Source organism: Polypterus senegalus, chromosome 18 (genome assembly GCF_016835505.1).
Source record: "Polypterus senegalus isolate Bchr_013 chromosome 18, ASM1683550v1, whole genome shotgun sequence".
In the NCBI taxonomy this organism is placed as follows: domain Eukaryota; kingdom Metazoa; phylum Chordata; class Cladistia; order Polypteriformes; family Polypteridae; genus Polypterus; species Polypterus senegalus.
Genome location: NC_053171.1, coordinates 24,108,828 through 24,136,172, shown reverse-complemented (window position 1 = coordinate 24,136,172; position 27,345 = coordinate 24,108,828). Strand labels below are relative to the sequence as shown.

General features: G+C 38.7%; 1 protein-coding gene across 1 annotated transcript in view; it reads left to right on the top strand.

Moving 5' to 3' along the window:
* Window positions 1-22,614, top strand: part of exd1 (exonuclease 3'-5' domain containing 1) — a 30,851-nt gene extending 8,237 nt beyond the window's left edge. Inside the window, exons 4-11 of the mRNA XM_039742128.1 lie at window positions 2,699-2,793; window positions 6,611-6,675; window positions 8,454-8,540; window positions 11,559-11,663; window positions 12,515-12,595; window positions 18,217-18,342; window positions 19,801-19,989; window positions 21,525-22,614. Coding sequence (XP_039598062.1) covers window positions 2,699-2,793; window positions 6,611-6,675; window positions 8,454-8,540; window positions 11,559-11,663; window positions 12,515-12,595; window positions 18,217-18,342; window positions 19,801-19,989; window positions 21,525-21,842 — 1,066 coding nt within the window. The 3' untranslated portion in view covers window positions 21,843-22,614. The remainder of the gene's footprint in view (window positions 1-2,698; window positions 2,794-6,610; window positions 6,676-8,453; window positions 8,541-11,558; window positions 11,664-12,514; window positions 12,596-18,216; window positions 18,343-19,800; window positions 19,990-21,524) is intronic.
* Window positions 22,615-27,345: the final 4,731 nt, after the last annotated feature.

The window sequence follows — 27,345 nt, the reverse complement described above, 5'->3', positions numbered from 1 at the left end:
ACCCTCACACAGGCATGGGAGAAAGCAGCTGGGATCGAATGTACACGGGACAGAATTTTGTTGATATTGTCTGGGAACCGGATGAAACCACGGTGAAAAGTTAGCACTGGGTAGATTTCTGCCCTGTATGACCCCATAACAGTCAAAGTGGACTTCATTATCTGTAAATGTCAACTTTATCTTTTCTCATACATTGCAATATACAAATTAAACATAAGAAAAAAAAAATGATACTTTAGTACCAGAAAAAGGCTGCAAAGAGGATTGTGTCGTTATCAAATGAGCAGCATAATTGCTGAAAGGCAGTTGTCTTTAAAGCTTGTTTATCAGTATGATGAAAACCTGCCTACATTCAAGCTTTTCTAACCAAATATATGACTAGATGTATAGCATGGTGGTTAAAAGTGTAGTGATTCAGTCACTGGGTTTAGTTTTATGTTGATTACACGGACATATTGTATACAGTATGCCATCTTATTTTAAGGAAACTTCAAAAACTGTCTGATTTAATCAACTAGCATACTTAAAGGAAGTCGTAAACTCCTGCATAGTAATACAAAGTGTAGTGTTTAGAAGGTAATACAAGCAGCAGAGGTGAAGAGTAAGTGGAAGGAAGAATCTGTAAACTTAAAAATTCTTCATATTAAAGTGAAACCTGCCCTTCAGAACAGGTAATCCATCTGAAGCTAAGCATGTTTGGGCCTAGCCAGTACTTGGATGAGAAGCCAACCAGGGAAGCTTGGTATGCTGCTGGAAGGGGTGTTGGTGATGTGAGCAGGGTGTACTTACCCAGGGTTCTGTGTATAGATCCCAGTGCCCTAGTTCATTGAAGGGTAATTGTGATGAAAAAATGATACCGTCTTTCGAATGAGAAGCTGAGGTGCTGACTCCCTTTGGGCATAAAATATGCTTGGAGATCTTTCAAAAAAAGAGTAGAGTGGCCCCCAATTTTCTGTTTAAATTGTCTTATGCATTTTGACTCCCTCATCGTCCTGTGACTCTATTTGTCTCATCCCTTCGCCACCTGATAGCTAATGTATGGTGAGCATACTGTTGTGAAAATGTTTTTTGCCATATTATCCAAGTGGATTCTGCCCATTAGTGGTGGTTGAAGTATCTCCCCATTGTCTATGTTAAAAGCTCTATGAGTAGTTAGAAAAGCACTATATAAATGTAATTAGTTAAAAAGAACTTTTCCAGAAAAGGGTAAAATGAATGTACAGAAGTTAGAAAGACTTCAGCCCCCTATGCACTGTTCACCATGCAACTACTATTAATGTCAGGGGAAATGTGGAAATCACTAAGCCTGGTGCTGTTGTAGCCTGCTATAATGCAATGTCATTGCGCAGACAACAGAAAAAATATATAAGAAAAGCACGGAAAGAAACCTGCTTCTGCTCTCCTGTTTACAACATTGGGCTGTGTGTTGGTGACTGTTTCAATCCATATCGCAAGGAGGACGGGTACTAGAGCTGAAGCAGTTGTAAGACACTAGGGGTCACTGTTGCCCCTTTAAACCCAACAGACAGACCCACAGGACACGGTAAAAGCACCATGAAGTATTCTTTAATTATTTTTCTTCTTGCACAGTGCCTCCAAAGCACCACAGCCACAATAAACACAAATGAATAATGATCACAATGCTCTTTCTCCTCCACACCTCCCAGCAAGCATTGTCCACCTTCTCCTGACTCAGGCTCATTTGCTGGGTTCACAGCAGTCCTTTATATAGTCCTTGACCCAGAAGTGCTTCTGTCCTTCCGACCACATGACTTGCTACCATTTCCGGGTCTAATGAAGGACTGTTTTTTTTCCTTCAGCCCGGAAGTACTTCGGAGCTTCCATCCTTGTGACTTGGGAGTACTTTCAGGCTATGGATGAGGCATTGCACCCATGGTACCGAACAGGGCTGAGAAGCCAAACCCAAGTCCCAGAATGCCCTGCAGGAATCCAGGGCACCGCTACACTCCAGGGGAGCTGACCTTCTAACTTTTTGGGGGAGGCAGTGTCCAAAAGTAGCTGCCTTCTTCCATCCTCAGGGCGTTCCAGCCGCGTTGAGCTGCCAGCCGTCTATCACAAAGTATAGTAGTGGACGTCACACAACTTTCCTACTTTATTTATGTCGATGTTTTGATATTTACGTTTCTGTTGCACATATTAAAATTTTGTTGAAAATAATTTCCCCATTTTTTAACTTATTTTTCTGGGGTAGACATACTGTAACCATAAGGAGGTTAATCAGTTTTATGGTTTATTTGTGCAACACTGCTGGTACGTCAGTCATCTTGCTGCCTTTAACTGTTCACATTTATGAATCACCAAGTTCTATTGCCTTTCAAAATCCACTCTCCACACATCTCTCCTATTCAACCTACATTTTCTGATTTCATTTTTCCCCACTAACTCGATGTGTGACCCTGCCAGTACTGGAGAATGGAGAAATGTGAGCTAATTAGGTTAGAATTAAACCTGTGCTTTTGCATTCCCTTGTTGTTTAGCACTCCTGTGGGCATAATTCACATTTTTCAGTGCTGTGTGAATGTATGTATTTATTATGTGTCTTGATAATAAGCGACCTATGATTTTGTGAGATATAAAGCCACATGAACCACCTGAATTACCAACCAGAAGTACTGTATTTTTGTAGTGTTTGAAAGTAATTTTTTAAAATATATCATTTGGTTCCTTCTCTGGTTAGTGTTATAGATGAAGGAAGTGAAGATTCCGACCAAGAGGACTGTTGTGGTATGAAAAAACAATTGAATGAATTTGACATTCCTGGCATTAAAAATGGTAAGTCTTCAGATTATAGAAGGCAGTGAGCAACATTTACCAACAGTTTTTGTTCTGATGCTTGTTGTTTGTGTTTGACTGAACACGTGAAGTTGTTAAGTTATTTTGGGGTGTTACCTGTATAACCAGCCTCTTCTTCGCTCTTCAAATCTCCATAGCACTGCTGGTATTGATAAGGAAACGTGTTTCCCCGTATACAGTATGTTCAGGTTTTAAAACACACAGATATAAACCTGTAGCATACAGTAATCCCCTACCTATCGCGGAAGTTGCGTTCCAGACCCAAATGCGATAGGTGAAAATCCGCAATACAGAAAGACCGCATTTTTTTTTTATAGTTTAAGCCTTAAAATACCCATCCCACATGCTTTAAACACATGTAAACTTATTAAAACACACTTTGTAAACACATGATATGTGGATGTTGGGATAAGGATATGAGTAACATCTTTCTATTATGAAACATTTTAACTTCACGCAAGACAAGGCAGTGAGACATTATAAGAGCTGCTGTACATGCTTTTAAATGATTGACACGCCGAGCGACAAGCTGAAAAAGCATCTTGGCAGACGCAGCACAGAGCCCGCACAAAGTCCACTGTTCCTTGGCGTGCATTGAGCTCCCCCACTTCACAACACAAAGTGGCAGGAGCGTAGCGTCCTATGTGGGGGGGGTTTGAACGAAGCAATCGTGACCAGATCCGAGCACCTCCTTAGCGTGCGTTCAGCCGTCACACTACACTTCTCCACCTCCTTCTTCAGAACGCACAGAGCAAACAGAACAGCAATCTTGGCAGAAGCAGCACAAAGCCAGTAGCTGATCTGTGCACTTCTGCTTAGCATGTGTTCAGTTCCCCCCGTCACAAATAGAGTGCCAGAGACGCCAAGTGGAAGAAGGACAGCTGCTGTACAGGCTTTTAAGTGATTGAAGCAAAGAGCAACAAGCACAACACAGCTGGCCAGAAGCAGCAGCAAGACACCAGCTGAAATGATCACATCTCTTTAGCGTACATTCAGACCCCAACCCCCCTTCACAACGCGGGAGGCGTTATAAGTGCCGCGAGAAAGAGATTTAACCACGCCCGGGGCAGGAAATAAAGGACAAATATTGTTTTTACAAAAGTTTTAAAGTAAAAATGAAAATAATGCATATGTAACAATTCCCATGAAAATAACAATCTCTTTAAATTGTTTATCCAGTAAACCAAACAAAAGGGGTGGGCGAGCGAAGCGAGCAGGGGGCGGAGCCCCTAGTAATAATAATACTATTAATAAATCCGCGATGTAGCAGGGGGCGCTATGAGTAAGACAGCTTCTAGATTTAATCAATTTTTACATGTGAATCCTTTATATTGACACCAGAGAGTGGCAGTTTGTTGCATGTTGATTCACACATTCAAGTAAGAATTTCATTGTATTTTGTACACATTATTGTAATGAGCCTAAAATGTGTTTGATAAGGATTTTTGCAGTTGATAAAACAAAGACCTGCATGTTTAATTCAACTAAATATGTGTTTTTTTCATTTCCCAAGATAATTAATTTTCTGTAAAATTCATTTTCTGTTTATCATACTTCTAAAAATAAGTACTTTATTTTTCCCCCCTTGTATTTGTAATTCATTTTGGATCTTGTGGAGATTTGAAAAAAAATGCTGTCACAAAGGTTTTTTAGCATATCTCCATGACTGTGGGTTCAAATAACAGTGATGTCTCCCTGAATGGTTTCCCTTTCATCCCACATAAATAGGTTATTACACTGGGTATACAGTACATGAATGGAAGGTTGATCAGATAATCTTAATTGGCTGTCTGTTAGGCTGAAGTCCCGTCATGTTTTCTGCTGCCAAGGAGAGTTCCAGCGCAGTGTGACACTGAAATGAAGAGTTACAAGCACAATACATTCTCAAACTCGCTTAAACCATTTCATGGTCCCAGTGGGGCCAGAACCTGTCTTAGCAGCTCAGGGTTCAAGGCAGGAAATGCCTTAGACAGGGCACCACTGCACTGCAAAGTACCAAAAGCAGACAATTGTTTTTTCACTTTGTCTTACAGAGTTAAAGAGATAATGCAAATAGTGTAATATAATGATATTTTAAATTCAGCTTGGGCTGGATTAATGTTTGTAATCAAAATTTTCAAATTGAGTAAAAAATTAAAACTACTGCAATATCTTTAAATGGTAATATGATGACGTGATTATTATCATCTTTGTTTTGTTTGCACATGCTGTGCTTTTTACTGTGGTGGTTTTCTTTCATGAGATAGTTACTGTAAATAGTATGAATACAGGAAGACAAAATGAAAATGTGAAATCACACATACTGTACAGCTAAAATAATAATTTATGCAGTCAACCTAAACATATCCAGCCATCCACTGTTAAGAACTTGATTTGAAGTTCTTGATATACACTCACCTAAAGGATTATTAGGAACACCTGTTCAATTTCTCATTAATGTAATTATCTAATCAACCAATCACATGGCAGTTGCTTCAATGCATTTCAGGGTGTGGTCCTGGTCAAGACAATCTCCTGAACTCCAAACTGAATGTCAGAATGGGACAGAAAGGTGATTTAAGCAATTTGGAGCGTGCCATGGTTGTTGGTGCCTGACGGGCCGGTCTGAGTATTTCACAATCTGCTCAGTTACTGGGATTTTCACGCACAACCATTTCTAGGGTTTACAAAGAATGGTGTGAAAAGGGAAAAACATCCAGTATGCGGCAGTCCTGTGGGCGAAAATGCCTTGTTGATGCTAGAGGTCAGAGGAGAATGGGCCGACTGATTCAAGCTGATAGAAGAGCAACTTTGACTGAAATAACCACTCGTTACAACCGAGGTATGCAGCAAAGCATTTGTGAAGCCACAACACGCACAACCTTGAGGCGGATAGGCTACAACAGCAGAAGACCCCACCGGGTACCACTCATCTCCACTACAAATAGGAAAAAGAGGCTACAATTTGCACGAGCTCACCAAACTTGGACAGTTTAAGACTGGAAAAATGTTGCCTGGTCTGATGAGTCTCGATTTCTGTTGAGACATTCAAATGGTAGAGTCAGAATTTGGCGTAAACAGAATGAGAACATGGATCCATCATGCCTTCTTACCACTGTGCAGGCTGGTGGTGGTGGTGTAATGGTGTGGGGGATGTTTTCTTGGCACACTTTAGGCCCCTTAGTGCCAATTGGGCATCGTTTAAATGCCACAGTCTACCTGAGCATTGTTTCTGACCATGTCCGTCCCTTCATGACCACCATGTACCCATCCTCTGATGGCTACCTCCAGCAGGATAATGCACCATGTCACAAAGCTTGAATCATTTCAAATTGGTTTCTTGAACATGACAATGAGTTCACTGTACTAAAATGGCCCCCACAGTCACCAGATCTCAACCCAATAAAGCATCTTTGGGATGTGGTGGAACGGGAGCTTCGTGACCTGGATGTGCATCCCACAAATCTCCATCAACTGCAAGATGCTATCCTATCAATATGGGCCAACATTTCTAAAGAATGCTTTCAGCATCTTGTTGAATCAATGCCACGTAGAATTAAGGCAGTTCTGAAGGCAAAAGGGGGTCAAACACCGTATTAGTATGGTGGTCCTAATAATCCTTAAGATAAGTGTAGTGTTTAGTGTAAAATTTTGATAATGATCATCAAATAGAGTAGACTGACTTAAGAAATGCTTCCATTACATTTTTAAGTTTTTAGTTAAGGTTTCAAAAAGCTATTCTAGGGAAAGGTGAGATTGTATAAAAATATCTGAAACATATACTGTAGTATTTGATTTTATTTTTTTTCTTTTGCAGGTGTGGAAGATGGAAACATAAAGTATATTCTTGTTGACAGCTTTTGTGACCTTTTTGTTCCCGCTGTAAGTATTTTATATTTTTGTTCCCATTGCATTAATTCATTGTAATGCTATGTATGCATTTTAATTCGGAAAAGTCAGATGCAAATTGAGCAAATAGTCAGATGTAGCATTTCTGCTGATGATGTTGAAAGTGTGTTTGACTTCAATGTAGTGTGATGTTGTGGGGACTACACAGGAGGAAAAAGTGCCAGCGATGTCATTGATACAGACTTAAAAACATTGGCCCCTAACTACCCTTGGGGGTGGCTTCATCCACCTTTCCAGAATTTTAAACCATAGGGTTTCTGGCACAATTCCTGTTATATCTCTGTGTGATTTTGAGCAGGTCACTTAAACAGCTTGTAAAAAGTTTATAGTGCAGTGTTTAAGTCATTACATATCCTAATATTGTAAGTTGCCATGAGTAACAGTCAGCATATAACAATATATACAGAGACTCCCATCATGACAGTTGGGGGGTTATCCTCAACTTGATGCTTGAATCCAGAGGCAGAAAACAGCCTGTAAACTTCATTCAGGTTTATTCAAGTAAGAAATGCATTGTGAAAGTCCAGATTTGCCAGCCCGTGGTACCTCAGAATCACAGGGTTGAGGCTTGTAAATAAAGGACCAATAATCTTTTGCATCTCCCTGGCTGCATGACTTTAATAATGATGTACAAAGTTCCATTTCACCCATGTTGGATAATCCTTTGTTTATCTCTGATATACTAGAGGTATTCATGTGACATTCTACCAGACATCATTGATCTCCCTTTCACTTTGGCGCATTTCTATCCAGGGTACCATTTAAACAAACAGGCCATACCTCAACCTGTTAGCAATTTACTCACATTGGCAAATGAAGGTGCACTCTCCATTTGCTAGAGTAGGTTCCTCTTTTGAAGTATCAAGCCTGTCCCTTGTCATGTGCTGTTCTTGTGCTGCTTCTGCTTGGCCAATCTATTAAACTTGTGTGTGGCTCCAGAGTTCGGTGTTCAAATCCCAGCCTGACCACTGTGTATGACATTTGTGTGGTCATCCTGTGTTTAATGAGTGTGTGTCTGTATTTTTTTTTTTTTTGTCTCTCTTCCCCCCGTTGCCTGAGCTGCTTCTTTTTACCTCCATCATGTCAGACATGCAGCTAATTAATTAATTGGCAACTTTTAAAATGGCCCCTCGTTAGTATCTGTGTGATTGTATCCTGCAGACTTCTAATCCTGGTTTGGCTTTAGCGCCTGTGACCATGAATGAATGAATGAGCAGGTTGTGCGTGTTTCCTGCAATAAAGATTGCATTTTCTATCTGAACTCTATCTGAATTTTTAATATTTTTTATGTTCACAAAAATAAAACTTAAATGTTCTCTTATATAGCTAACAAATTAAAACACATTAGTTTTAAGCCAGCTTAGTCCAGTTCAGTAGGCCAAAGCCTGTCCAGGCCGCACTGTGTCAGTTAGGATAAAGTTTCTTAAATATTTTTTTTCTTGCCTAGCTAACATAACAGAATATATTACTCACAATTCAGTTTAATCTATCTTAATGGGGTTTTAATTTCTTGTGCAGTTATAATTCTTGCTGTCATGTATTATTTACACTTTGATCCTATTATTAAAGATTAGTTAACAAATAAACTACTCATTTCAAAAGAGTATACACTGAACTGAAAGAGAGAATCACTTCAGCTTATGCAAATATTCATTTAATGGAAATAGATTACAAATATATTTTAAATTTATTCTGGTGTGTAGTACAGTAAAGTTTAAATGCTGATTTCAATATTCCTGTTTTTTCTACAGATTATGCATATTAAAAAACAGAAAGTAATTGGTGTTGGCATCAGTGGTGTGGGCTTATTTCAACAAAATAGACTTTGCTGGATGCAGGTACTGTAATGCCTGAGTGAATATAATGAGGGGAAACAACCTTCTGAATGTGAGAGATCTTTATCACGTAAACATATTCCCCATATGTTTAGGTGTAAAATTTGCCTTGATTAGTTTACTACTGAAGCAAAATGCTACAGCTTTTTCTATTGTTCTTTCAAGTATTGTATTGACTAAGGCTTTAAAGCTGCTTATCTGCTTTTATATAAAAACCAGCCAATGGACCTCAGTTATGCTGCCAACAGTTAATTCTATGCATTTGAAGTGCTATTCACAGTAGCTAAGTACTTTTTGTATATAATATTTATCGGATTTTTATTAAATACTAATATTGTTGCCAGGTAGTGTTGTGTACTGGTTAAGGCTTTGGACTTCAAACCCTGAAGTTGTGGGTTCAGATCTTGACACTGGCACTGTGTGACCACGCCACTTCACCTGATTGTGCTCCATTTGGAAAAACAAATGAAATGTAACTATTTGTATTTCAAATTTTGTAAGTCACCTTGCATAATGGTGAAAGTCAACGAATAAGTAATAATAATAATAATTATTATGTATCTGGAGCTGCTTACTCTTGAACATGCTACATGCGATTGCACATGAGTAAAACATTCCTCCATTGGATCACGGTCCGCTTTTCCTAGTGACTTGGCTTTTGTCAATAGTCATTGCAAAACACAATTTTACAGGAAAGTATATTCTTTTGAATTGAAATGGGTAATCAGTAGGAATATTAAGAAATGTTGAGCAAATATCATTCTTGGATGTTTGATTTCCACTTGTTTACATCGTTAACTTGAGTATTTCTTTTTGTGTTTTTCATTCATTGTATATTCAAACATTTCCGCGTCTTAATGTAATGAATTGAATGCTTTTGCTTTTGGGGTGTTTTTCTCTTGTGCTTAAAGTGAGAGCAAATAAGTGACACTACTGTGTTTTGGTGGCTTCTTAAAAGGAAGTAGGTTCCCGTTTAAAGTCTGTAGATATGAATGTATATGCATAGAATTTTTGAGAGCCGTGGAAGGAATGGGGTTAGTGCACCCCTGTTCAAAATAAGCAGATGTGCATGTACATGTAAATGATTTTTAAGGTCAGGGTTGGAGTCCCCATTCACAGTCTATAGATCTGAATATACACTGCCCTAAAAATTAAGGGAACACTTAAATCACACATTGGATCTTGATGAACAAAATATTCAAGTGGAAAATCTTTACTGAGTAATACGGTGTAATTCATTGAGAAGAAAATGATGTAGCAACAGTCAATGAAAACCAAAATAACCAACTCATTGAGGGCTGGATTCAACATCACACTGAAAATCAAAGTCAAAAATTGAAATCACAGACTGATCCAACTTGTGTGAATTTTATCAGAACAACTAATAACATGACTTAGTAGTGTGTATGACCCCCATGTGCCTGTAATGCACTCCCAACAATGTCTGGGCATGCTCCTGATGAGACGGCAGGTGATGTCTTGAGGTATATCCTCCCAACCCTGGATCAGAACCCAGGGTCCACTGCACCAGTGTAAGGTCTGACAGTGGCTCTGAGGATTTCATCCCGGTACCTAACAACAGTCAGGGTACTGTTGCCTAGCATGCATAGGTCTGTGCAACCCTTCTACGATATGCCTCCCCAGACCATCGCTGATCCACCTCCAAACCGGTCATGCTGGATGATGTTGCAGGCTGCATAACGTTCACCATGTTGTCTCCAGACTCTTTCACATCTGTCACATGTGCTCGGTGTGAACCTGCTCTTGTCTCTGAAGTGAATGGGGTGCCCATGGCAGAGCTGCACAAGGATGGACTGTGAGCATAGGTCCCACTGAAGGATGTTGGGCCCTCCTGTTACCCTCCTGGAATCTGTTTGGTCAGAAACATGACAACCGGTAGCCAGCTGGATGTCATTTTGTAGGGCTCTAGCAGTGCTCCTTCCATTCCTCCTCACACAAAGGAACAGATACCGGTCCTTCTTCTGGGCTGATGCCCTTCTACTGCCTCAAGCTACCAGTAGTGACAAGGACACTAGCAAAACAAAACTAGAGAAGAATCCATCAGGAAGGGTAAGGAGAGAGCAATTGTCTGATACCCAAACCATTCCCTTTTTGGGGGTGTCTTGCTGTTGCCTCTCCAGTGCACCTGTTGTCACTTTCATTTGCACCGAAGCAGGTGAAGATGATTCATAATCACTTAAGCTTCCTACCTGGACAGATTGATATCCGTGAAGCGTAATTGACATGGTGCTAGACTGTGATAATTAAGAGTTCCATTCAATTTTTGAGCAGTGTAAATTACAATGGAATACGGTAGCTTGTGGAAGACCCATAAAGTTTAAACTTTCCCTATGTGTTCCCCTTGTCTTGGATCCAAGGATGCCACATCTGCCTCCACTTCTCTCTGTTGGTGAAGCCATACTCGGAGGTTTATAGTGCTTGCTTTGTATTTTCATTGAGCTTTACCAAACTTTGTTTTTCTTTCACATCACACTATATAAAACAATGCAAATTTGTGTTTTTATCCTCCTGACCAGGTCACTGCCTTTTCTTTTAAGTTATGCATCCACCGTATTGGCCAGTGCTGCTGTCAATCACTTCTGCTGCATCCTTTGTTCGCATAAAGCCCACTATTAGTGCAATGCAGAGCATAAAAGTTAATGATATCAATAAATAAAAATCTGCCAACAAACAATTTCTGTAACATCACCACATTTTATATCAAATCTGTCAAGGCATTTTTGAGATTTTGGAGTATTTGATTTTTCTGTTGTGGTGAGGATGACCTCTAAATATAAAGATATATCAAAATGCCCCTCCTTAGCGGATGCCTACTGACTTAGATGTACCAGCCTGACAAATTTCAGCATTTTTAACTAAATAACAAATATACACACACAGACATATATGTAGATGTGAAGTTCAGTAATACATTTCTAGTGTTTAACAAAAATGTTTGAAAAAGAGTGATATCCTGCCACCATGTGGTGACTTGATGTTCTCACACTTGCTTTTCTGTAGATTGCAACAAAGACGAGAGTTTATTTATTTGACATCATGCTCCTTGGATCAAGAGCTTATAAAAATGGGCTTGCTATGGTTTTGGAAAACAGTAACATCCTAAAGGTTGGTAATGATTTTCATATAATTTTAAAAGCTTTTTTTTTTAGTGTTTATTTGAAACAAAATAGCGTAATATTATGGTTGTGTCCGGTATGAACTTCTGTGTCATTTCCCCTTCAAAGTAATAAAGTAAAACCAAATATGCTATTTCTTTATTTGTGTTAAGAAATTGTTTTCTTTACAGAACTTTTAGCACTGTTGTTTTACAGAGTCTAAAAGTTTTGTCTTTGTCTGTTTGTTCAATCTGTTGTTCCTCAATGCATTTTTCTCAGGTTGGTGTCTCCAAACCCCCTCATTCCAAAATGTACATTTAGGTCGATGGCTGACTTTAAGTAGTCTCAATGCAATGATAGAGGGTGGGCGCAAGTGTAAGTGTTTCATATGATAGACTGGTACCCTCACCAGTGGTGACTTCTACAGCAATGGGCTCCAGCCCCCACGATTGAAAGTTGGGTAAATGGGTATGCATAATGGCTGGGTATATATTCTTTACCATATGTAATAGTTTTAGAGGGGACATCCCTTATACAACCCTTGTGCACCACAGATGTGTTCTGGCTTCTCCAGGCTCACTTTAGGATGCCTGCCATTACTGTATGTCCTGCTCTCCTCAAACTAGGCACTTTCCACTGTTTGTGGGTTGGTCTCACCTGAGTGGATGATTGACATTATAAGCAAAAGACCGCTGTCCAGGTTCATTGGAAGAGTGGGGTTAAAAAAAAAAAAACCTGATAATTTTTTTTAATCAGTATATTTATATCTTGTAAATTAGGGTTTTAAAATTCCATAGCGATATCAAATGCGTTTCCTTGAAAAACAAATGATGTAACCCTCTTTCTCCTCCTCTTTTAAAGGTGATACATGACTGTCGCAGTATGTCTTCTTGCTTGCACACACTGTTTGGAACTGATTTGACAAACGTATTTGATACACAGGTATGTATTCTATACTAGTAAATCCAAGAAACCAACATGATGATGTTTTACAAACAGTTGGATGAAGGAGAAAAAGAAGGACTTAATAGTAAATATTTTAATCACCCTACCAAAAATAGTTGGAAAATTGTCAAAATTGACTACAAAACCACATAAGGCTGTCTGTGATAAATGAATAAAGTTGTGTTTTTATTTTGTCCAAGATATAACATTTACACGGAGAATATCTATATGCAGGTAAAATTCCATTACAACGAATATCTTTACAACAAAATTTTTATTACAACAAAGTATTTTTATGGTTCCGACTGTTTCCCCATATGACACGAGTCTATAGAAATCTCGTTACTACGAAGTACATTCAGCAGATACTTTCATTACAACGAAGTGCCCAAAAGACCTTGAAATGCCTGAATGAATCATCCACAGAGCAGTTAGTTCTGTGGCCGCAGCTCAGTTGTGCACAACGATCCCCAAACAGAAACACTCATTTTTTTTTTGTCTTTCTTCGAACTTTCCTCGTATTGTTTGTTTGTTTGTTTGTTTTTTTGTTTTTGCCCTTTTTTTCTGCAGTTTTTAGTGATACCTTTTACTTATTGCTCATCTGCAAAAACATCCATTGGAATTTAACTCATTGTCACCCACCGATAGAAACGGCAGACATGAAAAAACGATAACCGTTCATATTTGGAAAAAAAAAATCTTTACATTTTTGCAGCTCTTGATTGTGGCAAAAAGAAAAAAGACGTTGCCAGTGAATTCGGAATTTTGCCATCAACGCTGTCCACTTTCTTGAAAGACCAAGCAAAAAAACAAGAAAAATCTCAGTTTGCAAACGTATGTGAACTGCTGCATTTGAAGACGTCAAAAAAGCAGTTTTTATGTGGTTCAGTGATTCTCATTCAAGGTACATTCTTATTAATGCGGCACTCATTCAAGAAAATATGAGGTTTGTAAACTCTGTTGGGACCTCCCCCAACTAGACAGCACGACAAACAGCGTCCTGAAGTCTGATCTCCATGTCTATGGAAGACTGTTTATCTGTTGCCGGGGCAAAAGCAGGCTCAAAGCTATGCTGCGTCTCTGCCAAAGCAAACAGAAAAGATATCGATGGGTGATGCAGCCTGAGTGCTGTCTGTGTATAACAGAGTGGCAGATCACGCTACAATAAATAAGTGTGCTGTTCCTGTTTCAAGCTGAATAAAGCTGGTTTGCTAAAGTACTGAGACTCTGCCCTGTGTTTTGGGGGGTAAGACAGGGACTTATAGCACGCCCAAGATCTTTTAGGATTCGCTTCTGTGTCGCTTCACTGCAGTGCTATGAGCCTGTTTTTGCCCTTCCCCATCAATGGACAAACAATCTTCCATAGACACTGCAATCGCGCTTCGGGACGCACTTCAACGTCTTGATCCCGGGGTCGGGTTTTGATTGGGACCTCAAAAGAGTTCAGAAACAAGAAGAAAAGGATGATTCGGCTCCTGATTGATAACTGTGCTGTCCACAACATGCTTCCACATTATCTAAATGTTCGCGTTGAATTCCTCCCATCCAGTTGCACAGCAGTGCTTCAGCCATTGGATTTGGGCATCATTTTGCATCCTGAAACTGTATCGCAAGGACATGCTGAGAACAATTCTCGTCAGCATAACTTGTAGGCAGGAGGAGATTAAAATTAACATGAAAAAAGCTATTGAAATGATTGCAGACGCCTGGGTGCAAGTTAAAGAAAGCACTATAGTAACAAATATAAAATCTCATTACAACAAAATATTTTTTTAGGTCCCTGGGAGTTCATTGTACCGGAATTTTACCTGTATATATAAAAGCCAAAAATCACTGACTCGCTCCTCACGAAATCTCCCGAACCATGAGGACGTTGGAATGTAGGTTACCCTTGGCCCATAGGTGCTCACTAAGAAACAATTTTAAAAATGTCGTGGTCCAGTGTGAAATTTCTTACAGTTTTTTAGACCCGTTTGTAAGTCTGTCCACTTTTCACGAGAAAACTACTTAACAGATTTAGGTGGGGTTTTTTTTCTAGTTTGCTTGGACATTCTGTTGATTTTGCAACTTTCTCATTGCGCTAAGTATTATAGTTTGCTTGCGGTACCAATTTATTAGCGCAAATCCGAGAGAGACTCATTGGGGGGATGGGGCCCTTCTTACTCATGCGTCTGCTTCAGAGCATAACCTTAACTCCGCTTAGTTAGCGAAAGAGAGAACTACTTAATGTATTTAACTCTTCTTTTTTTATATAATTTGCTTGAACATTCTGGTTGATTTTGCAATCTCTCTCATTGCACTAAGAATCATAGTGTGCTTGCAGGAGCGATATACTCGCGCTAATCCGAGACGGAAGCTGCGGGCCGAGTGGAGGGGGAAGAGTGACGTCAGGAGTGGGAAGCTGGGAGGGACCCTTGTTTCACCAATATGCGGGTGAAGCTGTCAGGGATGGCCTGTTTCCAGTATATATGCTCAGTAATGTATCTGAACAGCAGAGGATAAGAAAACATGCATAAGTTTATTGTATCAGTCACCGAACATAACTACTGTAACAGACACAGAACTATATCCAGCAGACTAATGGAGCACAAATGCCACACACCATTTGAAAAACAAGAGGCAAATTCGCAGGGTATTTCATGTAAGGTTTTCTCTCATAGTGTGTTATGTTTTTTAGGGCCATTTTGCAAAATAACATTTCACCTTACCAGAATAATAAAAGAGATGTATATAGTCTCATTGATAGAATAAACATTACAAATTAAGCAGTATACAGATTCGATATATTGTGGAACTGACCCGGACACAGACAGGCGGACATGTTCTTAATCACCACCACATGTTTATTTACAAATATATACAAATAATATGGTCACTAAGACCCAGTCCAAAGTAGTGCACAAACCCCAACACACAGTCCTGGCCTCACAAATGCCTCTCTTCGGGCCGCCTCCACACTCCTCACGTGCCTCGTCCGTCTTCCACCCAACTCCAGCCCTGAATGAAGGGAGACAGCCCCTTTTATATTCTCCCGGATGAGCTCCAGGTGGTTCCCGGCATTCCCTTGTTGTCCATGACCTATTATATATAAATATAAATATAATAATAATAAAATAATATATATATATATATATATATATATATATATATTTATATTTCAAAACCTAAGAAATATATACTGATCCAAAGTATAGAAAACGTGTTTCATATAAGTTGATGGCAGCTGATGTGTTTCATATCAAGGACCAGTTTGATAATATCAAATTGCTGCTTTATGATCCCTGACTGATTTTCTTTTGCTTTGTTCTCTGTACAGTGCATTATCTCTTAACAGGTGAATATGAAACCTTTGTTTCATGCTTTATAACCAGATGTTATCTTTCAAGAATCCACTACCTGCCTGCTTATCTCAAAGAAGTAAAACAATCCAGCAACTGCATTGTTTGAAAACAAAAAAAATAAAAACAGCTAGTAGTTTTACTTTAACAAATTAAACATTATGAGCATATGATCCCTAAGATCACCAACTTACCCACCACACCAAGTAAGAATGAAAAAACATTTTTGTATGTTAACTGCATAAATATCTTTGTCAAGCTTATTAATATTAATATACTGGAACCATTGATGATGCCTTGAACGTTTAGAAAATAATTTCCCTTTTCATCTCTATACAAAAACTTGGCACCTAATAGTACATTTTAGTATTTTATTAATTCAGTATTGCTTCACACATCATGTATATATTTGTTTATGAAATTTGCCTCAATCAGTTTAACGGTTTCAGGGAGCTGCAATATAAAATAATTCTGTTTTGATCCCTTGTTAATTGAAAGTTGAAGGTTTAACTTTACAATTTTAAATCTAATTAAACTTGACATTACTTGCAAATAATGTGCAGTTTGAGTTATCAGCTAATTGGAAGCTGGCTGATGAAAGAGGTCTACAGGACAAATCTGGAAAACTCAAAAAGAAAGAGAGGTGTGTTAAAAGTGATTAGGAGATTCTAAGACATGGTAAAGAGTCTTAATGGACTCAGTTGAAGACCTCCTTTGTTGAGTTGGCAGCACAAAGCTATGGCAGAAGGATGGTTTATTCTTTTTGTGGTGGCCAACCAGCTCCCATCAAGCTTGCAAGTCAGGCAAAGTGGACTTTCATGCGATGCCAGCAGGAAAGACTCCATTTTTGAATAAAATATTCCCAGAACCCAGTAGTTGGCTGAATTATTGGCCAATGCATGTGAGGATTTTTAATGAAATGCAAAAATGACTTTTCAGCAACTTTGAATAGGTTCTGGTATGTAGTTTAGTGACTCGGCTAGGGGGAGAAACATTAACTTTGCACATTTTCTAGTAGTTCATGGAACAGTTACCAGAGCTTTTAAACTTGGTGAATAAGCTACCCTTGGAGGAGGCAGTGCCAGTAGCATTAGTTGGGGGTTGGGTTGATTTCTGAGGCAAAGGTTGCTGTAGTTGTTAAGAAAACGGAAGGAGTGGATGAAATCTCCCCTGATATGCTGATATTGTGAGAATGTCTTGGCTAACATGTCTCTTCAGTTTTGTATAGAAGGTTGGAAACCGTGTGTAGACAACTACCAGATTGGGATGACTGAGTACACTTTGTCATCTTTTTTTAAAAAAAAAAAAAATGATGCTTTTCACTTACCACCTCACGCTCTATTTCCTGGAAAATTTTATGCAAGGGTTCTAGAATGGAGATTCTGGCTGACAGTTCTGGATTATTTCCTGGTTATGATGATGAAACTCTTTGTCCTTGCATAGCTTTACTAATGACATGTACCAATAGTATTTTGTAGAATGTGCAATAAAACTGCAGAGCTGCATTCGATTCAGTCCCCATATTTTTAGATCAATGGTTGTATTTGTTTATTTGAAGTTATTTTGAGTCTGGATGTCGATCCTGACCAAAGTAAGGGCACCTTATATCTCTTCTTTTGTTTTGTGATTTGTATGCAAAAGACACTAAGGTGTAGTTGAGGTTTGCAAAGGTTCTACTTTGGGGACATGAGGGCTGTTCTTCTGACATCTTCAGAGGATTATATCATCTTGTACTTGTGAGACTGATCTTCAGCACCCACTTCAAAATGTGCTCGGGATGAAAATAAGCCGTTCCATTAATGAGGTTATAGCACACAACTGAAAAAGAGTGACTTGCCTGTCCTACTTGAGCTTCCTCGTGTTAAAGGGGTAAAGCACCTCAGGATCTTTTTTTTATGATTCTGACTGGTTATTCTCTTGAGATTAACCAACAGATCAGTGTTTTGTGAAAGTTGTGCCAGATGTATTTGGTGACGTGGGAGTAAAGTCCTCTGAGAAATCTATCCCATTTTCTGGTCAGTTTTACAGCTCTGTCCTTGCCTATTATTATGGTTTCCTTGTAGTACCCAAAAGAATCGGATCATTAGTACAAAATAATGAGAGAGTGTCGTGAGTGCAGGTTTACTGGGCTCCGTTTTTGCGATAGGGTTGTCATTGGTCATTACTTATTTGTTCTTGTATAAGATAATTAAGATATTGTATAGTTCCTTTTTTAATATTGCTTCACAGTAAACTTGTTTTTATTTGTTATGTTACTGTTTTTATTTATAATTTATTCAGGTTGCTGATGTGATGTATTACTACAATGAAACTGGGGGGTATCTACCAGACCGAGTCAGTCCACTTGAGGAATGCTTGGTGCGCCATTTAAAAATATCTGCGTCCTCCTTGCAGTTTATATCAAGGGTAGGGTATTGCTGTACAAATCCTGCATTATTTCTGTGTTTTATTAAAATGTTTATTTCTCTAACAAGTCAAATTATATCTCTTCCGACTGACTTTTTATGAATTACAAAATACACAAAATATAATAAAACATTAAGTAGGCAACCATTCTGGATGTTGCTTCTTAAGTACAGGTACATTTATATGTCTTTTTATTTATACATTGTAAACAAAAAGCAGTACTTTGCTGTTATTACTGTCTATAGATAGATTAAAACACAAGCTTTTTTATAAACTGGTATTTCAAATCTGTAGTCAGATTTGCTTACACATTAATGAACTGACTGGTGTGGTATGTTGTGTGTTTTTTACTTTTTTATTTATTTATTTTTTTTTCTCAAATCTTTGTTATAAATTTCTCCTGAGCACTACTAGGAACAATCATAAGCCTAAAGAATAAAGCTAAATGACAAAACTAATTTTAAGCTCTTCTGAACTTGGCTTCACCCTGCTGACTATTTGCTGTGAAAGGATTCAGACAACACGGCAAACTGGTTTAGGGGCAGCCACCCATGTACTTGGCTGTCAGAAAGCAAAGAGTAGTTCAATAGGTCTTAACGGACATTAGTCCAAAACAGTACTGGTGAGACAGACAAAACATGGCGGTTTTAAAGCCGGGCTGGCGAAATGACGTCATCTAGACAGGAACTGGAAGTGATGTCATTGGGCCCCAAGTCGGAAGTGATGTTATCAAGCCCGGGTGGACTTTCCAGTGGTCCGTGTGCAAAGGAAAAAAAGGATCATTGAACTCTGCCACCCACTGGTCTGGCATGGAATTACCCTTTTTTGAGCGCTTTAGCTACCACACATGTGCATGACAATGCAGTCTACTTGTCTGTTTGGAATAAAATTCAAATATGTAGGTGGGAACACCACAGTTTAGAAAAAGAAAAATATGGAGAACTACAAGATGCTTAAAAAATACAAAACAAAGGTAAATACACACAAACAGGAAGGAAAATGTTCCAAAGTTTTTGAAGTGTTTTGACAAAAAACACATTTCTGCAGAAAAGTTCAGCAGAACAGACCAGAATCTGATCATAATTTCAGGTCATTTTTATGTACGGACTTCAAACAGGCCACATCAGCCATGTGGCTATTACCCTAGTGATAAGGTATGATGGTGTTTCTTGGATCCCTGAAAATGACTGGTGATTATCAGTAATCAAGTAGAAATGGTGCAAAAACCACAATCAGATGGCTAAAAACATGTTACAGAAATATGGCTTTTATAATCATTTGTAGCTATGTTTTAGATAAGTTCTTTGACAACGTTTTCTGTGACTTTGCTAATATTTTTATGTTTACATGTTTTCTATGCATGTTTCACAGGATGTTGATTTGATTTAAAAAAATCTGTTGAACATCTTTTTTTTTTTTTTTTTTTACTAACTGTATGAATTTCCCATATATTTGCAGAGCCCTGAAATGTTTTATGATCGACCGTGTCCTGCTCATTTACTCAATGTAATGGCATTGTCTGTTGTTCATCTTCAAGAGTTAAGACTAGCCCTGCTGGATGCTCTTATGTCAGACTTTACTAGTTTAGTGGACTCTTACCTGAGCATAAATCTTGAGGAACCTTTTCACTTGCAAACATTGTCTCCGGTAAGTAAAATCATTCAAGTTACATGTACGGAGTACATTTAAATTATTACTTGCATGTCTCATCAATATGCAGTACATCATCACTGTCCAGCACTGTGATCAGCAAGTATTACTAATTAAAACATGGGACCCTCCTTTAACCTACTGTTATTTATTTTTCCTTATTGAAATGACACTTTGTAAATAAAGTGGATAGTGAAAGCTTAAAACTGATTCATAGTCTGCATTAGTATAGTATGTACTTCCTACATCATTTTGTGGTAGATTTCACATTTTTGTCTTAAGAGACTTTTCATATTTCAAAACAAATATTTGGTGAAAATTGGTTAATTTAATTTATAAATGAAAAGGTTGCTTGGGTACTCTGTGCAGTCTTGATTTGAGCATAATCTTTTGTCAGTTCAAAAATTTGATTTCTACATCTGACATTTTATGCTGGAATTAACCCCAGGTTTATAGGCTACTATAGGCATTCTGTCTCGAGGGCTGCTTCCTACTTTGTATCAAATGCTGACTTGCTGGTCAGCATCTTCAAAGAAGGAGGCTGATGATCAGTGGTATGTCATAAGTACCTGTGATTCTCAGTTTGGAGAAAATTAACACTCAAATTATTTTGCATGTTTAATCTTCACCTTTTTTTCCTGCTATGACGTCTGATTGTGCCTAAGCAATGATTGCTTTTTGCTCTACTAGGAGACCAACTGTCCCAATAATAAGACAGTTGATTATTTTTCACATACCAGGCTTTATTTGACACATTTGAAAAAGGAAATTGGCTGGTTTATAGGCTATTTACAAAGTGGTTGAAGGTTTTTGTGGCCATCCTTGAACTATCATCGAGTATCCCAGCTTTCAAAGGTTGTTGGGTAGAACACACCTGGAAGAACTTAACTAATACATTCACTTTAGTGCGTCTGTGTATTGGGGCTTTTGATCAGAGGTGTGCTGCTTTCAGTCTTTTGTGTATAGGGAGCAGGACTGGAGGTGTACAATTAGGCCGCAAAGGCTACTGGGCATTTTCTGAGTTATCTGCTAAGGATATTCACCGTTCGTCTTGATCTCCACTGTCAGGTTTAGTTCCATATTAGTAGTAAATTGTTTCCCCTTTATCTTCCATTATAGTATATTGGAAATCACTGTATTTTCTTGTGAGTTTAGCAAAATAATATTGCAGCATAAACAGCACAATTATTACAGCTGCTGCCTCACAGATCTGTATGACTGAGAATCCAGGATTTGCCATTACCTATGTGTGTGTGTGTGTGTTTATCTTTTTATTTATTTATTTTATTTTTCTAGCCCCTCTGATTTATTTTTTCCTCCCACATTATGTTAACTGACAAATCTAAATTAGTCCCATGATGAGTGAGAGTGAATGGGTGCATGGATCTCCCTTGGGGTAGTGCATCCGATGCAGCAGAGAGAGTCTTCCCTCCTGACTAGTTTGAGCAAGTTTAAAGTTAGATGAAAACTAAAAACAAAAAGGGAATTCTTCTTCATATTATTTAGTTTAATTCTTTTTTTTCTGTGCACAGGATTCTATTCTGGATCTTCCCAAAGAACTGAGGCAGCTGGAAGTAAAAGCAGCACAGCGTCGGGAATGGGCTCAGAAAGAGTATAAAATGAATGAAGAAGGCCTTCTAATTCGGCCTTCTCTCCCTCTTGGTGAAGAAATTGTTGTAAATAAAAGACCGAAAAGCAGATCTTACCACCAGAATTTAAAATACATGAATGTTTCTGAAACTTTACACAATAGCAAAGCCAAATGTATTCCTTGGAGTAAAGCTTGCATTCAGCCTACATTTGGTGCCACGTTTTCCGAGACAACAGATGCTGAAGCACAGAATGAATAAGTGACCTGGTGTCATACATTGAATAACCGATAGTGATTGAACATCGCAACCTGGAGTTCTTAAAATCAAACATTTTTAGGCTCCAGACCACACTGTCTTTATGCTGAATACACACACCGACCTGTCAAATTGTTTGAGTAACAATACAATTAAGTGTATAACTGCTTTTATAATTTAATTAAATTGGACTCGGATTCAGCAGATCTGTAGTCTGTGCGCATGGGGGCGTCACTTTCAAGAATTTCAGCTTTGAAAGCTTCAGTGGAAACCGTAAAGTTAGTTACCCATCCATTTACTTCGAGAGCTATATAATATTGGATAAGATTATCAATTCAATCAGTTCTGCTGTCAACAAGTAATAATCACATTTGTCTTGCCAGCCTTCTTTAATGAATGATAAGATTCACACTGTGCTATTTCTTTTTTTTTTTTGTACATTTGATTACACTTATTACACTTGCACGTCTTATTTTTTTGGCAGAGCTGATGTAAGGTGTTTCCATATTGTGCTGGGTTCACTAAGAAGGAGGATATCCTGAAGTTTATCAAGTGTTGTGTACTAATGGCTAAGGTGCTGAACTGTCATGTGTTCATTTCCTTGTTCAGTTCTCATGACTAATTTTTTATGTAACCCCATGTGAGCAAATTATCTGCCAGTGCTTCACATATGCAAATATGAATGCAATTGTAGCAGTAAATCTTGGTTTTCCATAGCATAGTTCTAACATCTAAAATATACAGAAACAAATCGTTTATATAAAAAAAAAAAAAACAATTCCAAAGAAGGTGTCAGGACAGGATGCCAGCCATGTTGCACATCCACACTCAAACAGAACCAATTTAGCTAAACCTGTAAGTGTTTAGGAATGTGGGAGGAAATTCCATGCACAAACAAGTAGATGATGGGGCCAGATTTTAAACCTAGGACCCACGATCTGTTGAGCAGCAGTGCTAATCAGTGTGCCACCTAAAAATGGCTTTCACATATTAGTCATTTGCGAACATTGATGAAAAAAAAATATGTACAACAGTTCAGTTAAATTAGATATTTATATGCTGTGTGAAATGACTAAGGAAGTGAAGTTTTTGAGCCACTAGGTTGCCTACTTGTTGCTTGCCTTCAGCTCCCTGTTAGTTCCCGATCAAGTCACTCGCCCTGTATGTCGTGTTATGTTCACTTTCAAAGTGTCTCAAGATTGTGTCCAGTACAAAAGATGCTCTATAAAGTAAAAGTTGCTTTTCCTTGGAATGATAGGATTAGCTAATCAATAAAAACAATAAGTCCATTTTTAATGGGTTGGCATGGTGGTACAGTGGTTAGCACTGTTATTTCTTCCCTGTGAAGTCTGCAGATTTTCATTTTTATCTATAAGGCTTATTCATCAGGCACTAAAGTTGTCATGCAGGTTAGGGTTAAGTAGATGCTCTGAATTGACCCAGTGAGTGACTAGCATTCTGTCTAAAGGTCTGCTTCCTACTTTGTATCAAATGCTGACTTGCTGGTCAGCATCTTCAAAGAAGGAGGCTGATGATCAGTGGTATGTCATAAGTACCTGTGATTCTCAGTTTGGAGAAAATTAACACTCAAATTCTTTTGTATGTTTACTCTTCACCTTTTTTTTCCTGCTATGACGTCTGATGGTGTCTAAGCAATGGTTGCTTTTTGCTCTACTAGGAGACCAGCTGTCCCAATGATAAGACAGTTAATTATTTTTCACATGCCAGGCTTTATTTGACACATTTGAAAAAGGAAATTGGCTGGTTTATAGGCTATTTACAAAGTGGTTGAAGGTTTTTGTGGCCATCCTTGAACTATCATCGAGAATCCCAGCTTTCAAAGGTTGTTGGGTAGAATACACCTGGAAGAACTTAACTAAGACATTCACTTTAGTGCGGCTGTGTGTTGGGGCTTTTGGTCAGAGGTGCGCTGCATTCAGTCATTTTTGCACAGGGAGTTGGACTAGGGGTGCACAAATAGGCCTATCATGGGCATATACTGGTGATTCTCAAACATGCAAAGTATTTAATAATTGGTATTTGGTCTGAATCATTCATGTAGCTTATTCAAGTGTGAAATACTGCACAAAAAAAGTCTTTAAAAGTTACATCACAAGCATCGCTCAAATGTGGCTTTGTTCCTGGAGTATGCAGAGAGTTCAGTGTTGTTCACAAATATTTCTAGAGGATCTTGATAGTTCGCTGTTTACTTGAAGTATGGGAAGTGTCATGATTGAACATTCTCCCAAAAATAAATTGTATTGGGAATTTAATATTTCTTGAGTCACTGTATTGTTTGGTATTTTGCTTTACCTTGCAGGAATGAGTAAAATGTACATGAAACAAAAGAACATTTTTAGAACATAAAGGTAAGGGTGGAGTTCAGAAATAAAATGTCCTGAAAAAGATGACACATAAGCAATAACCAGTAGGAAAAATGGGCAAAGTCGGCACTCCTAACATGTCTTCCCTATAATTTTTTTTTTCTGGATCTGAGTCACTGATGACAGAAACTTTAACTAGATGAACATCGTCTTTTTCCTGTTTTTCCTTAACATTATTAAACGGGCCTTTATAATAATAGTTTCCACCTCACAGGTCAAGTTTCTGATACTGAATGCAAGCGTTACAAGCTAGTTAGCATCAGTGACGTCCAGTATGAGCGCTCACAGTAAGGCCTTAACAACACACATGCTGGCCATGCCCTCATGAAGTCTTCAATATGTGATGCTTTATGATAAGTAAAAATGAACACAAAATTGAATTTATTGTGAAATTTATACTTTTTTTGTCTTGCAAAAAAAAAAAAAAAGTTTCTGACTAGTTGAAATGTTTTGTGACTGAGACAGGAATAAGAGTGTTTGGAAGCATTTTTCTCTATTAATTTTGCATGTGTCTGTCAGTCATGTACTGTTTAAATAAAGTTATGTACTAAAAAAAGAAAAAAAAATCACCTTACTTATTTCTTGTATTGTATAGATGTGTGATACCTGTTGTGGTATTTCTGATAGTATGCCAACTATGACGACAATATTGGCAGTTGCTATTCTAAAGGTGGGTGGTTGACAGAAACAATATTAAGGTCTGCACCACTTGCATCATGGGTATCCTTGCCTTCATCTACAAGAAGCAAGAACCAGGTAAGTGTCCTCCATTTTGCACAGAGTTGTGTTTTAGTGCGAGTTTGAGTGAAAACGTCTGTAACAGTTACGTCTGTCAAAATGATCACAGGTCCATATTACAACATAATGTGGAAGCTGACACTAAAACCAGGATAGTCGGTGCTTCTGCGTCACAGCCCTGGGTTCAAATCTGGTGGCTGCTGACAGAAAGACAACAGTTTATTTGTCCCAGGAGGGAAATTTAGCTTTTTAATCAAGTTCAGTAAATAACAGACAATAGCAGTCCCCTCATAAGCACACCAGAATTACTAAAAAAGGAAGAAAACATTTTACTTGCCTAAAGATAAGAGTAGTCACGGTTGCTGTCAGATCTCTTCCTAGTAGTTTATTTATATGCAGTACATTTTTGTTACTTTTTACTTTGTGTTTTTGTTATTTGTATTTATTTATTGCTTATCTATTCATTCCTGTCACTGTAAAAACCTCACACTGTTCCAGTGTGGTGCTGAGGTGTCACCCACTGTACTTGGGTCCCAATCCAGGTGGCCTGGTGTGTGGTGGGTCAGTGCATGCTCCCAAACGCTCGCTCTCCTCAATTCATTATTTATTATAGCAGTGTTTCTCAACCATTATGGCTGCAGAACCTAGTTTTTACCCCCTTTGGTGAAGTGAGTTTAACTGGAAAAGTGAGGAGGGGGTGTTGGTCCCCCTTGGTGACATATTGATGGTCATTTTATATTTCTTCCATTTCAACAGTTGTCGCCTTCTCCCCAAGCTTGTGCAGGTCTTATCTCCGACGTCCTTTGACAGCTCTTTGGTCTTGCCCACAGTGGTGGAGGGGTATGAATGGAAGAAATTGATTGTGCGGACATGTGACGAGTTGAGATCGGGGCATCTGTAATTGATCGATCTATTGATTGATTGTAATCTGTGTGCCGCATGGGCACACAGCCAATCTGTGGGTGCCAGAATTCTGGCTGGGTTGTAGGGGATCAGATACTTTCCTCTCAATGGCATGCAAATCAATTTATAACTTTCATGTAATGTGTTTTTTTTTTTTTCTGGATTTTTGGTTGATATTCTGTCTCTCTCCATTAAAATGAAACTTACCTTAAACATTAGAGACTGTTCATTTCTTTGTAAGTGAGCAAACTTACAAATTCAGCAGGGGATCAAATACTTATTTCCCCGACTGTAAGAACTTCTGGCTTAGATAACTGGAAAACTGCTGTAGTCAATGACAGGGCTAGAGGTGGCCATAAGATGGTCAGGCCTGTTCAGATGTTCATTTGAAGTCCGCACATCCAGCTAGCTGTGATTCTGGATAGTTCACAATGAATAGGTGGACACTTGACAGTTTCTTTGTCGTTTGCATCTAATAAGGAGCAGTTTAAGAATAAAATAAGAAATTAAAGCTCAGGAATCTTAATAAGCAAGACTGCAACAATGAAGCATTGGAATGTTGCTTATAAGTGCTTCAGCGGCAACAAATGATCCCTCATTAAGAAATTGGACAGCCGCTATAGCCTTTCAGGACCATCTGTGCAGACCCCTGCCATTATGCCTCTCCGTAGTATCCTCATATTTAAAAAAAACACAAAGCAAACCTGGCTGAAACATAATGTCTTAACAAATCCTAGCGCCATGGCACAAGCTGGGCTGTGCTGCTTGCAATCTTTTTAGCTTGTTGACAGATGCTAAGTGGCTCTTTTCAGGATTCCGCATTTCCTGCCAGCCACAATAACAGACGACGCGCTCGGCTTCCTGTTTCTCAGAGGCCTAGGCTTGGTACGGAAGGAACTGAGCAGTGGTCACACGATAGCAAGTCTGTGGGAAGCTCACCTTTCCATTACTCGAAGACCCCTCATACCTTCTGCAGTGTCGTTGGGCTCCGATGTCAAAGGCGGCCATTGCGTTTCTTTAGTGTTGAAAGCCGGAATTCCCTATAACTCCATTATTGATCGCTTGAGTTCTTGTGAGATGTCTCGCACAACCCACAACATTTTCCTTCCCCTACTTGTTGCGTCTCCTAACGAGAGTGAGTGAGGGGGTTTGTATTATGCATCTCCCAGTTTCATGATAATGGGTGTTCTTGCTCTTTGATTAAAGAGCCAGGGTGAGCTCCCGCAGGATCCGTCTGGTCTCCCTCTATCGCTGATCACCAGCCTTGTACTTGGTGAAGCCTCACAAGCACATTGTAAAAAAGTGAACTACGTGGCTGCCAGCTCTAAACGGACTGCCTGTAATCGAGTGTGTGACAGACTGGCATCCCGTCCAGGGTGTATTCCCATCTTGCCTCATACTGTTCCCCATAACCCTTTAATAAATAAACCTGATTAAAAACGTGGATGTAGGTATGGATTAGTGATTTGTGACACATGGGT